The sequence below is a fragment of the Dermacentor albipictus genome, chromosome 7, assembly GCF_038994185.2.
Source record: "Dermacentor albipictus isolate Rhodes 1998 colony chromosome 7, USDA_Dalb.pri_finalv2, whole genome shotgun sequence".
Classification (NCBI taxonomy): Eukaryota; Metazoa; Arthropoda; class Arachnida; order Ixodida; family Ixodidae; genus Dermacentor; species Dermacentor albipictus.
This window is the reverse complement of record NC_091827.1, coordinates 112,867,191-112,880,781: the sequence shown is the minus strand read 5'-3', so window position 1 is coordinate 112,880,781 and position 13,591 is coordinate 112,867,191. Positions and strand designations below refer to the sequence as shown.

General features: G+C 42.8%; 1 protein-coding gene across 2 annotated transcripts in view; it reads right to left on the bottom strand.

Moving 5' to 3' along the window:
- The window catches only part of LOC135907296 (cytosol aminopeptidase-like), an 84,657-nt gene extending 72,712 nt beyond the window's left edge, over nt 1-11,945 (bottom strand). The window contains exons 1-3 of one of the 2 annotated variants that reach the window (XM_065438985.2): nt 11,636-11,945; nt 3,586-3,707; nt 642-696 (exon numbers count right to left, since the gene is read on the bottom strand). In XM_065438985.2, coding sequence (XP_065295057.1) covers nt 642-696; nt 3,586-3,707; nt 11,636-11,746 — 288 coding nt within the window. In that variant the 5' untranslated portion in view covers nt 11,747-11,945. Of the gene's footprint in view, nt 1-641; nt 697-3,585; nt 3,708-5,010; nt 5,162-11,635 lie in introns of those variants that run through there. The other variant, XM_065438986.2, reaches the window with a different exon arrangement.
- Nucleotides 11,946-13,591: the final 1,646 nt, after the last annotated feature.

The following is a 13,591-nucleotide window of genomic DNA, read 5'->3' as shown; positions in this document are numbered from 1 at the left end:
GGGATCATTGTTCGGAGCGCACATTCGGTTGAGCCACGCACAATTGGCTTAGGCCACACCGACTTCGCGCGGCGCAGCCTAGGCCAATGGCACACGGCACAACTGAATGCGCACTCCGAACAACGATCCCCGATTGCACCCTTCGTTGAATGATTGATTTGTACAAGATTTTGATGCGTTTCTTATGTGATTTTATATATAAAATTCTGGCTGTATCAAACTATTTCGTGATCACCACGCCGTTCGATATATCGAGGTTCGACTGTACTTGCATCCAGCTCTCTGAGGCAATGGAGGGAAAGTGACAAAAGTGGATATCCTGCAGATGTGCTATTGTACCAGGTAGTGTGGCAACAGTTTTACAATGCTTTCTGAGATACTGAATCAGAATAACTTGCAATGTATTTGAATTTCAAAAAAATGCAGAAGAGCAAATCAAAGACATTAAATAAATTTAGCAATGAGTGGTGCGTTTTATGCCTTGTTTTAGTAACAATAAGGTTCTAGCTCTTTGTGGGCAAGACAATAAGAAATCTGTACAAATGTCAGCCTTGCTGTACCACGTGAGTCAAATCAATCAGAATTGAAGCAACAGAAGACTTCAAAAAAAAAATATATATATATATATATATATTCCTTACCTCATCAAGGCCATAGAATATCCTTGTTTCACCTTTCTTGAAAGAACCCTTGGTCCTGCAAAGAAAACAGTTGAGAAGCTGCACAACGTCCTTGAAAATGCAAAACAGCAACACACCTTCCACTTATGCGCATGATTTTTGGCTGGCTGACAGAGGTGGAATTAAGAAAAAGTGCCACAAGAATGACACCACAAATATGACAAGCACAGAGGAAAGGCGTTACTAATGACCTGTACAACTCATTGTGTGGCTTGTGGCATGAACATTGTCTGAACCAAGACACTCTGCATATTTGAAGTGAAGATTTTGTTGCTACTTAAGCACTGCCCTTATCCCCACCCCTCGCAAACAAACTTTAAAAATGGACAAGGTGCCTGAGACAGCATCATCAAAATTGTTATCAGTTCTACACAGTATAACGTTCTGCCCATACCATTTAGGTACATCAACAAACCTAGATGTTCATAACAGAAGCGACCCATTTAGTCTAGGGAAAATCTCGATCAATACACACTTATAAACAGGTCACCAAGAATTTGGGCAACACAAAAACCGATACATGCAGGTATATCTTTTTTCTCATGTTGCTTTGCAAATTGTTTGCATCCCATAGTAATTACTTATAAGCTTCTGAAGGAACATGCTATTAGGTTCTTGGACTTGGCTGTGAGATTTTGCAAACATGTGTGTTGGATGTATTAACCTAAAGGGAACAGGCCTCTCTTACTCATTAGTCCATGCATGCCAAAGCAGTAAAAATAGCAATTTTCGGGTTGTGCCTCAGATACACAGTAAAGAAATTGTGTACGCACTTGATGCAAGATAGCTTATGCTTCTAAATAAACTGCCTACCTTAGCTACACCAGGGAAGTGACTAAATCTGTGGCTGAAATGACGCATTGTAAGATTAAAAAGAAAACAGGAACACAAATCCAAGCAAATTAACAACAAACACACGACATAGCACAAGGTTTAGATAATAGAAAGCAAACAGAATTAATTTTATTGGGCAAGTCCAAGGTTTTTGATCACGTACCACACAATAAACTAATTGGGAGGCTTCAGAGTACACTAGGACAAGGCCCTATTGTTAATCGGATAGAAAATTATCTGACTAGCCACTAGCGATTCGTACATATTCATAACGAAGATACCACTTTAGCTAGCCCTGTTACATCGAGAATACCCCTGGGCAGTACACTGGGCCCTGTTTTATTTATAATATGCATAATAATTTGCCTTCCAGATTACATGTTAACATCAACCTGTTCGTTGACAATTGCATCTTGTACCATGAAATCAATTCTGATGATGATCACCCTATACTAAACAATGCCCTGGAGCCTGCCTTTTCTTGGTTTCAGGAGTGGCAGATGACTGTAAATGCTGAAAAATCTGTTATGCTTACCGTAACGAGAAAGAAACAAATAATCTGATTTTCCTCACATTATTAACGACACACCTCTCACTCGTGTATTTGAGCATAAATATTTAGATGTCACTTTAACGCATGATCTTTGTTGGGGAACCCACGTTAACAATGTAACTTCACGTGTACTAAAACAGCTTTTCTTTTTTGAGAAGACTGCTTCATCTTGCACCCCCAGATACAAAGCTGCTTGCCTACAAAATGCTTTTAGACCAGTGATAGAATACACCAATATTGTTTGGGACCTATTGCAAGAATGAAAGGAGTGCAGAGGAAGGCAATAAGGTTCATTTATAATAATATATGCAAGCTAACGAATACTCCAACTGAATTACTAAATAAAGCTGGGTTGCACACTGCAGCTACTTTGCACACTGCAAAGTAGGACATAACCAGCAAGACTATAAGTTTTTGATGCAATTATTTCATGGTAACATAATCACTGACACGTCTAGACTAATTTCATACAATCATTCTAGATCAACACACTAGAGGCACTCTCAAAAACTTAATGAATACACTTTCAACTCAAATTGTTTCAGATATTCATATTTCCCTCAAACCATAAAAGAATGGCAGAAATTTAGTTCTTGTGTTACTAATGCTTCATCTTTAGATATGTTCTTAACTATAGTGGAAGTGGATGTACAGGCTGAGTAGTTTACATTATGTAAACTGCCCTTTTTTTTAACCTGTATCTGGATTTTGTGTTTCCATAACCTGATTGCACACCTTACCATTGTATTTGTCATAATTTGTAGTCCTGTCATAATTTGGCGCATTGCTACTTCTGATCTTCATGTGTTGATTACTTCAGTGTTTTGCATTGTAAAACTGATTTAATTGTACCCCTTTTGAATTGACATGTATACAATCCCTGCTACGATCTCTCGTGAGGTCGGCAGTATTGCTAAATAAATAAAAATAATTCTAGCCCATGTTATAACCTCTGTGCCTTTTTCTGGCTTATCTAGACTCCACAGGCAGCAATGCTGACATTTTTAGTATTCCAGAAGTGCAGTTCACCAACCATGCCTAACCTGACATTTCTCTTCAGTGGTGCCCATTTAAAAGATAGAGATAAATAGATAGATGCTTGTATAGAGGTCAGTGTGACATCTATGTCGGCAGCATAGCCCCAAAACGCATTCTAGGTGGTTGTCAGTCCCTTTAAAGGCGCACTAAAGGGAAAAGTGAGTGGAGCTGTATTTGTGAATTATGGATTCACAATACAAAAAAGCCTCTGCAGAAAAACGGCCCAAGTATGAGAAAATACTTTGAAATCCCAGATGTCACACAGATGTACTAGCACTGAGAAATTGGCACAGAATATTAAAAATAGAAGTTTGGCCTTCATTTGCTCATTTAGCAATCAACTTTTACCCTGCAACTGACAAAAAAGCGAGTTTTAAAGCACACTTGGTCAGACTAAACAGATGTAGCATTCCTGTTTAGTTCCTATTTACCAGGTTAAAGCCAGTCAATGTGAAGCTCGTGCACACGTGCGAAACTCACAGTTCCAGAAGGTCGGTCAACTTGGTGCTGGCAGCAAACTGCTTGGTGCTAGGAGTGAGAACAAAGTCCCCCTCCTTGTCCTTCTCCTTGTCCTGGTACACACCCAGAAGGATTGCTTGCCTCTGCAAGGACAAAGCAATAGTGGAAGCGTTAAATATGGGGACATGGAAACATGCATCCTCATGAGCACTGCCGAAGCAAAGACTACAGCTTAGCAGATTGTTCTTTACCATATTTCCATTCACATTCTTAGACATATCCCTTTAAAAAATTAGGTATAGACAAGAAATGCCGGTTACACAAACATTTTGCCTTCATGAGTAGCTATACAACAATCTTTACCAGTATAATTGAAAAGAAAGGTGCACAATCACTGCATTCTACTGGTGCTAATATATGGGGCAGAAACTTGGAGGATGACAAAGAAGCTCGAGAACAAGTTAAGGACTGTGCAAAGAGAGATGGAATGAAAAATGTTAGGCTTTACTTTAAGTGACAGGAAGAGAGCAGTGTGGATCGGAGAGCAAATGGGGATAGCCGATATTCTAATTGACTTTAAGAGAAAAAAATGGAGCTGGGCATGATGGACAACCGGTGAGCCATGAGAGTGACAGAATGGGCACCAAGAGAACGAAAGTGCAGTCGAGGACGGCAGAAAACTAGGTGGCGTGATGAAATTAGGAAATTTGCAGGCGCAAGTTGGGATCGCTTGGCGCAGGGCAGGGGCAACTGAGATCACACGGAGAGGCCTTCATCCTGCAGTGGACATAAATAGGCTGCTGATGATGATGATACAACAAAGCAGCATTCAAAGTCATTAAACCGTAACTACTCAGTCTGTGTAAATGAAGTAACTATGTGAAATCAAGGCAAGTCATGTTTCTGACATTACCACCATGATCAGCTTAATTCAAGTCCACTGCTGGATGAAGGAATACTAGGCAATCTTTAGTTACCACTTTATCGCATCAGCCAATTTCATTCTATGCTTGCACAGATTCAAATCTCATCACACCACCTAATCCATCCACACTCGACTCTATTTTCTTTTCTTGGCACTCATTCTGTTACTCTCAACGGACCCTAGCTGTCTGCTTCATGTGATGCCGAGCCTGCCCAACTAACTTCTTCCTCTAGCTCAAATAAAATGTTGCCTATGTGCGTTTGCTCTGGCATATATACTGACACATTCCTATTTCTCTGTGCTTCTCCCTAACACCCTTTTAAAATTTTACACGATGTTTTACACACCTAAATAAATTTAGACTAATATAGAGAGGTTTCACAAGCACTGGTTAAGCGTGAACGAGGCAACCGTGTCAAACTTGATGCCAGCATAAAGCCCGCAAATGAGTGAAGCCAAAGGGAAGAATAAACTAATTCAAGGCACACAGCAGAGCTTTGCAGAGCCAGCCCCCAGCTTACCTCCATCGTGATAGCTTCGAAAATGGGATGCACGAGCCCCCGCAGCGGCCGTTTTACCCGCACAAAGCAAAAGAAAGTGCACAAGCCATGCAACCTGACAGGAAATGGGAGAGGAGCCTAGTGACCTCGATCAGACTAGCAGCTGCAACCGTGTTCACCTCCCTTCCCCTCTAATTCTGTGCTTGAGAGATGCTATGCCCCCAAACCACAGGTGGCTGCAGTCCCATCGAAACTATGCACGCACGACCAAGCTGAATAACAGTACGCAGGTGCTTTTGTTTTTATTTTATGTAGGTTATGCTTGTGTTAAAGTGCCTGAATTAGGCTCTTCATTCAAATTCATTGCTTCATTGTGGGCCGTCTCTGCAGTCCTTAAACGAACGTAAGGCTGTCAGGAGCCAGCGGTCAGCGTCCAACACATTCATTCAGGAAGCAAAAAGAATGCCCGTACACACATTTCCTTTGGCCTGAACAATGGCTGCGTGGGAGGAAACAAAGAGCATTCTCGGCTAAAAATGACAGGCAGCTCTCAAAGAGAAATATGGGTAATAAGAAAATGTTACACTGCTAAGGCCTCCCAGGGCCATTCAAGCTGATTTGTAACATAGGTACACATGTAGACACAATAAGGAATGCCACTACAAAAAACTCAGTTTAACGAATAAATATCTCCCCGACTAAAGGATACATTTCCAGCTGAACAAAGAAGCCTAAAGCAAAAAGAATGTTACCTAAGATAATTTAGGATAGCCTAACAGAAAGCTTATTGCTAGAGAAAGGGGTTTGCCTAACTGGTGTAGTTTCTCACTTTGATATGACCCAAATCTACAAGACATATGGTAGTGCTGGGCTCAGGATAAATTTGAACAAGTTGGTGTTAGCAAGCATGAAAATCATTATGCCAACAGTTTTGCATTCTGTGCCTATGAAAATGCAGCTGCAACAGCTGGGAGTCAAACCCACAACTTACTGTTCAGCAGTAAAACACCACACTTACAGAGCCACAGTGATGGATTGTGAAAGAGAAATGAGGCATTAAATGTCACTGTAAGTGTTCTGTACCTCAATAGCCATGTAATGTGAACCTCTCAGCAATGTAGACTGGGGATGGCATCTTGTCACACACCACGATGTAAACAGATGAGTTTATGCAGTACACCCGTCTGTTTTACTTCAATTCAAGGTTTTAACACTACTGAAAGTGAAATTCAAATGGTGAAGATGGTATTAACTTACATGCTTGAATTCTCAGAATGATATTATTAGCCAAATTTTGTTCCCAAAGTGACTGTATAAAGATGCATGCTTGGCATTTAGCAGCTGCAGCAGACGTACTATCGATACATGCACATTTTGAAGTGCCTGAAGTGATGGCAATACGGCCAAACCCTCTCGAACTAGTGGTAAATTGTGTACCACATGAGGTGATAATGAACTCCAAGAAGAGACATGGCATGCAGAGCTCTTGTGTGATCCATTAAATACACAAACAAACAATATGAAAACGTATATACATCAAAGTAACACAATATGGGCGTTACTTAACGCTAGATATCCGCCACAGTGGCTTAGTTGCTATGGTATTGTGCTGCTAAGTACGAGGTTGCATGATGAAACCCCGGACACAGCGGCCGCATTTCGATGGGGGTGAAATGCAACAAATGCCCGTGTACCATGCATTGGGTGCACATTAAAGAACCCCAGGTGGTCGAAATTAATCAGTAGTCCCTATGATGTGCCTCATCATGAAATTGTGGTTTTCGCATGAAAGACACCAGAATTCAATTTAATTCAATGCTAGATATTGAACAATTTGAACGCCGCCTATTTCTTGCTCTTGAAATCACACTCAAGCAAGCATTCAAATTCAACAGTTCGCACAAATATGGCATTATGTGGGTTACTCAGAGCAGGACTTCCTGATTTTGCTCCTTATCATGAAATGTGCTGGCTTTTATGATCCAAATTACTTTCACATGGAGATGTTCAGGAATTGTAGGACTGCTAGCATGCTAGCATAATCAAGAAGTTAAGAGCCCTTGAAGAGAGGTGTGCTCATTGTGAAACCAAGTGCACTCATATTAAAGTAATAACTCAACTGAAGTAGAAGCATCCATTGTATGAGTAAACAACATGTAGTACATGAAAACAAAATTTGGTAGATGCTTAAGCTTTGCCTTTAAGAGTGGAACATGATAGCATACAAAAGCCCCCGACTACTTCTCACGCTTCTCGGAAACTGCAGCTTGTGTAACCATGTTTACCAGGAAACGTTGGCAACGAATGCTATGCATGAAGGCAAGCTTTCTGGGGCGTACTGCTCCTACTAAGACAGACCTCAAATGGAAGCTGGAAAAGGGGTTTGAGTCCCTGCCAAACGGAATTATGTTTTGTCACATATTCATATTACAATGCAACGCTTTCATGTCATGAGGTTGTGCGTAAGTCGTACTTTACAAATTTTTGATGTATTTTACTTTGAAGAATTTAATTAGTTCAGTAATGCCTATGAGCCACGCGGAGGGCCTGCATGGATCGGGAAGAGTGGTTAGGGATAATTTTTTCTCATAAGGGCAATGTTGCTGCCGTCAACACTGACGCCGGATTTGCTGCAACACGGGGCCTTTAACGCTGTCACGTTAAAACACCTAGAAAACCTTCACCTACAACTTTAACAGGCTTAGCACTTTCTTGAGGCAATCAGTACAAAAATCTACACAACAGAAAAAACACAGACAGACAGTGTCTGTCCTTTCTTTCTGTTGTGTAGCAGTTTGCACTGCTTGCTTTAAGAATGTAATGCCAGCTTGCTAAGCATGCATACCATCCTTTAGGACTTTCTGCCACCAATACAACTATGCTGTAGCAACTGAACAGGAAGGGCACGGTTATTTTCAGCGCATTCTAGCAATGTTCTTCTTACCACATGTTTCAACATAGTTGAGACTTTCACCATGTGCAAATGTTGCTCTAACGTTTGAATGATCCTCTGGGCCACCACAGCAATCACTACAGGGTTAGAGTAAATAAAAATTTGCCCGAAATTTCTTACGTACGTATCACGTGTTAAGAATCACTTGGTATTGAGATCACTGACCTTGAATGAAAAACAGGTGGTGCTCAATTACGTTTTGTAGTGACCATCATTCAAAACTATGTATTGCCCCATGTGATACTAATACATATTCCAATTCCCTTATTCACTTGAACTAGAGGAACTGCACTCTTGTGAAAACAAATCAAGGACTGGTGGTGATCCCTAATCCCATTAACCCACAGCTAATAACAGCTCTCCTACTGACACTGCATAAGAAATTCGTAAGGGTTGTCACATATTGAAACTTCTCAGTTCGAATTGAATGGCCTTTGCCATACAAAAGTGCGATGCTGGGCTGGTTGGCTGAGCGAAATTCTGAGAAAAACTGCAGACCAACAGGACCAACGAAAGACAAGAACAAAAAATAATAACTTACATGCGCTGGCTCCCAACTGCAGGTTTATTCATAGAGCTGACTTATATACATACATGGCAGAAAGGTCCTGCTTATCAATAAACCAGCATTTGATAGTCGACGCCTTTATTGTCTTCTTTTTCAATGGTCCTGTTGAATGCTGTTATTTTTTTTTCTTCAGAATACACTTTAATAGTTTGCAGAAGGGTTGCAAATTGAGCTTGGCACATTTTAAAACTTATTTGCAGGAGTGCTACAGGACAGGAAAGACAACAAAAGGGCACAGACTAACAAGGCCTCCACCCTTGTGTTGTCTTTTCTTGTGCCGTCATTTAGCATTCCTCTAAATAAATAATTTTAATATTTGTTTTGTATTCGGGTGAAGAGTTCACTATTCAATATGGTCCAATATATTCATTTCTGTTCAGTTACAAAGGGAATCTCAGAGGAGAAAGACAAATGCAAGTGCTGGCTGTTGCAAATTATTCTGTTGCAGGAGATTCTTGCACTTGTTGCGAACAAGCACGAGCTCCTGATCGATCTGATGGGGCAGGTAATTTCTTGCCATTTCATAAAAAAGCTTCACTTTTTAAGCAGCCTGCATATCTGCTGTCTCTATTTAGGCAAAACATTTTATTATTTCACTAGACTTGCCATGTTTCCATCCTATCAAAGCAATGTGCTGTAGAATTACGGTTAGCTCCTTCAGCAAACATAGAACTTGATGTGCACTTGCTGATGTGCTCTTTCATTGTTTCATTACCGTCATTGGCACACCTGATTACTCAAGCTGCGGTTTATAATATGCAGGCTTTTCACTTGGCAGGACGACCAGTTCGTTATGGCATTATATGCAAGCATCAAATAATATAAGTAGGCCTCTATCTCACCCAATAGACTCCACACATCCTTTATCTACAACTGTGGTCAGGAATGCGAAAGTATTCAGTATGACTTGTTAAAGGTGCTTTTCATATTCCATTAGGACATTTCCATATTTCAACACCCCTAGAAATGTGGCACGCTTCAGCCATGAGATACACACATACAAAATTTAAACTGGCAGTTACCAAAATTGTCATACATAACATGAGCTCAAGATTGCTAGCACGCTCCTGGGTGCTAGCTAATTCTCATATGTCTTGACAAGAATTACTGTTTTGTACAATACTAAGCAAACTGAAACACAGTCAGAACAGGCAAAAGAAACACTGAACAAAGCTGCGTGATGCTCAACCTTCGGTTATGTAAATCACGATATGAAGCTTTTCTCCAAGTTTTACCAGTGTCTTGCTGGCAACCATGATACAACCAACTGACTTCAAAGTGTCATGCAATAGAACCAGAAAAAGCCTGAGCAACACCTAGTTTCTCCTACGTCATTGGTGAAGGAGGCTCTTGCAATCTATTGTGGGAGCAGAGATTTGCTCTGCTGAATACACAAACAAAGTTTAACAAGCTTGAAGAAACCCATGTCTCACATCAGCAGCCACATGTAGCCCAATGCCAATACATGGCCATGTCAGCATTTCACTTACAAAGTAATAGTTGTCTGGCATCAAGCTGTAAAGAACTAGGGCTGTGGTCATGGCAGAACAGTGTTATATTGTAGTATATTGACGTGAGGAGCAGTGATGTAACCTTGGTACTTTCTTTTTTATCATATTAGCGCAAGAGATGAAAGCTTGAAGATTTTCCAGTCAAGCTATCAGTCTGTTAAACAGCTTCCAAGTTCGCTATGGAGTCATCCAAGCTGGCCTTATCTCGAACGTATCAATGGGCAATGCCTTTTTTATGAGCGGCCCTTCCAGACCAGCAGAGAATTTTGGCACGAGATAAAGGGACTATCTGCTTTCAAGGTGGTGCGCACTCTTAGCCCCATTCCGGTAGCCACCCAGAGCATGCTTGCCAAAGGAAGATGCTATCTGGACATATCGACTGAAGCCTCAGTGAACCCATTTCCTTGTTTTCTGCAAGGCTGCACAGATGCCAACAATTCTTGCATGCATTTGCTTTCAATATGGGCAAGGAAGGCATCTACTTGAACTGGCACAGTGCTGTAGATTTATGTGGCTTTCCCCACCTATGAGACGAAGTAACACCCACAGAAACTTCAGCTTTGCAACCAGCCAATGCCCAACACTGAACATGAGCCTTGGATTTTACCCATCGAAGCGACGAAAATGCTTATAAGCTTGCCTGTTATGCGAGTGCCAGTATGCTATGTCCGATAATGCTTTGTATAGCCCGAGTATTCCGCGTGCGCAACTTTCCTTAAACTGCGAAGGCTTACTCATCCACACGAGATGAACACCTCAACCCTGTGCTTACCGAACAGCCACACGCAGGAATGTAGTATAGTTCCGCGTGCACACGTGACCCGCGGATATACGGCCCACTTGCATCGCTTTGCACCGCAGTCCTCCACGCTTCGACGACGCGTCAGGACACGCGCTGCGAATTTCCATTCCTCACTGTATTTTTCGCCTCCTCCCGGATGCGTGACCCCGCAACATTTCGCTTATGGCTGTAAACGTCAGAATAAAAATGGCCCTTTTTTGTCGTTATTCTGGAAGGGCTACGTGAACACGACGATATGTGCATCTTGCTGGGTAACGAGTGCACTGCAAGGACAAAAGAGAGTCCAGAGCGTTCGGTTAAGTGAGACTCGTTAAGAAAAGCGTCATCCTCTCCGCGTTTCCGGGCGGTCAACGTCCGCGACTAGGCAAGGAAGCTTCCTAGCCGGGAATGTGTAACCTCTACGAGCAAAATACAGCAGCTGCCAACAATCAGAGACGACTCGAAATTAAACTTAATGCTGCGCTAAGTTTATTTTACTACTTTTGCGCGATGATCTGCGGCGTAACTCGACACCCATAGTAAGCGTGAATAAGCACAATCTGACGAACGGCCAGCGGTTGACCTCTAGCAGGCAGTATCACCGCGGGTCGAAGGATTGCCCTATGTCGCGTGGCTCACAACACCTGCTTGCATTTCTTTTTCTTTTTTTTCATTTTCAGTGGAGCGAATGCATGTCTCGCGCAATGCACGGAAGGCGACAGCGCTACGTTCCGCGGTTGCCGACTTTCCTACCCGCGTGCCGGCATGGCTTCGATCGCGAAGCGCCGGGAAGACGATCAACGAGCTTCTGCAAGAATTTGCGAAATTCCCACCTTAGCGGCCATGACCAGACTTCTTCGATGTGCAGACACGACCGACGAGAGGACGATGTGTGAGTTCGACTTGGAACAGGCTAAAGAGAACGAACGTAGAAGCAGGATCATTTATCAGTGACTACACTGTATCTCTGGTGTGCTGACAGATGACAATGGGTGCACGGTGGGCTGCCGCGCGTCTAGATAGGGAATCGGTAATGCCGGACTCTTCGTGCCGATCGTGAGAAAAACACACACAGGCAAACGCAGGGCAGCGGCACACACGCGATCACACCACACCCGGCGCACGCACCGGCAAACCGGAACCGGAATGTATAGCGGTGTGGCTGCTAGTACGGCCATTTTTCGGATTATTTTGCTTTCGGTTTTTGTTTCGCTGCTGCTCCTCAGCTAAATGTTAGGGTTGGATAATTGTAGTCTACTACACTATAGGTTGGAGAAATGGCATTGGTTGGAGATTGCGTGGAACACGCAATCTCCAACCAATGCGGAGCGGTTGTGGAGCGGTTGCCCGTCAACCAGTATTACCTCATTAATACAAAAGTCACTTTGAACGATACCATTTGTAACCGGGCCACGAATGAGGTAAAATACCTAGACTATAAACAAAGACCAGCCGGACGTCTCAACATACCAGTTCAAAATATTCGCTTGGGGTATCTTATCAACGACGATACATAGATATAGCACATGTGTGCCTTTAAAAAAAATTAATTTATTTATGCGGTTTACTTGCAAACACCACGATCTAATTATGATCAAGGCACGCCGTAAAGTGGGGAACTCCGGAAATTTGGACAACCTGGGGTTCTTTAACGTGCGCCTAAGTCTAAGTACACGGCTGTTCTTGCATTTCGCCCCCATTGATGTGTGCTTTTAGCTTACTACGTCTAAGGACTCGATATATTTAGCCAGCTATTTCAAGTGAGAAACAATATAACACCATGTCTGCATGAAAACGTTGACCAACAGTATATACGGGTGACGTACAGCGCACGTTTGATCGCGACAAAGACCAATCCGGATCGAATTTCTCGGTCGCGATTGGTTCCTTTGCGCAATCTGCGCGAGGGAGCCAATCGCGGTGCAGAATTTTGATCCGGATCGGGCTTCATCGCGATCGAAAGTGGCAGTGTGAAAATGGTGTCACGTACACTTCTGATAGCAATTAGGACCGATCCGAATCGTATTTTTTGATGGCGATCCACACTGGTCGCGGCTACACGATCCAACGATCCGGATTTAGTTATTATCGTCTGCTGATCGTCTGCAACTCTAAAAACTGCATAATCTATAGGCTACAATTTTAGATTCGCAAAATATGGTTAAAATTGGGCAATATCTTAATCTTACAGCTTATTATTGCTGGTCAAATATTTTAAACATTTATGCGAAGCATATTACGAGGGCTCAACCCAGCTCCTCAGGCGCGGCGGTGACCATGAAATCACGTGACACCGTGACGTCACGACAGAGGAGAAGTGGCTTTGGCTCAACTCTTGCAAGACGGGCTGGGTGGGAATCGAACCAGGGTCTCCGGAGTGTGGGACGGAGACGCTACCACTGAGCCACGAGTACAACGCTTCAAAGCGGTACAAAAGCGCCTCTAGTGAATGCGGTGTTGCCTTAGAAACGCGCTGTTTCTAAGGCGTGCGTCTCTTGCTCAGGCGCACATTTCGTTGCCGCGCCGAACGCTGCTTTGCTCGACGCTCACCGCGTCCAATGCGGGGCGCGTAGTCGCTGCCCTGTAGCCCATTGTCTTACACCCCTTGGCGGGTCGACGGGAACGCTGTCGCGTTCCACTCTTGAAGGCGAAGAAGTAATGCATGAGTTGTTTCTTCGTCTAGCCGAACCAAATATAGCCAAGCAACAGCAGTTCACCAGGCTAAACAGTGGTTCAACAACTAAAATAAAGGCTAGTATGCTTCGCATCCTGGGCTTAACCTTACCTAA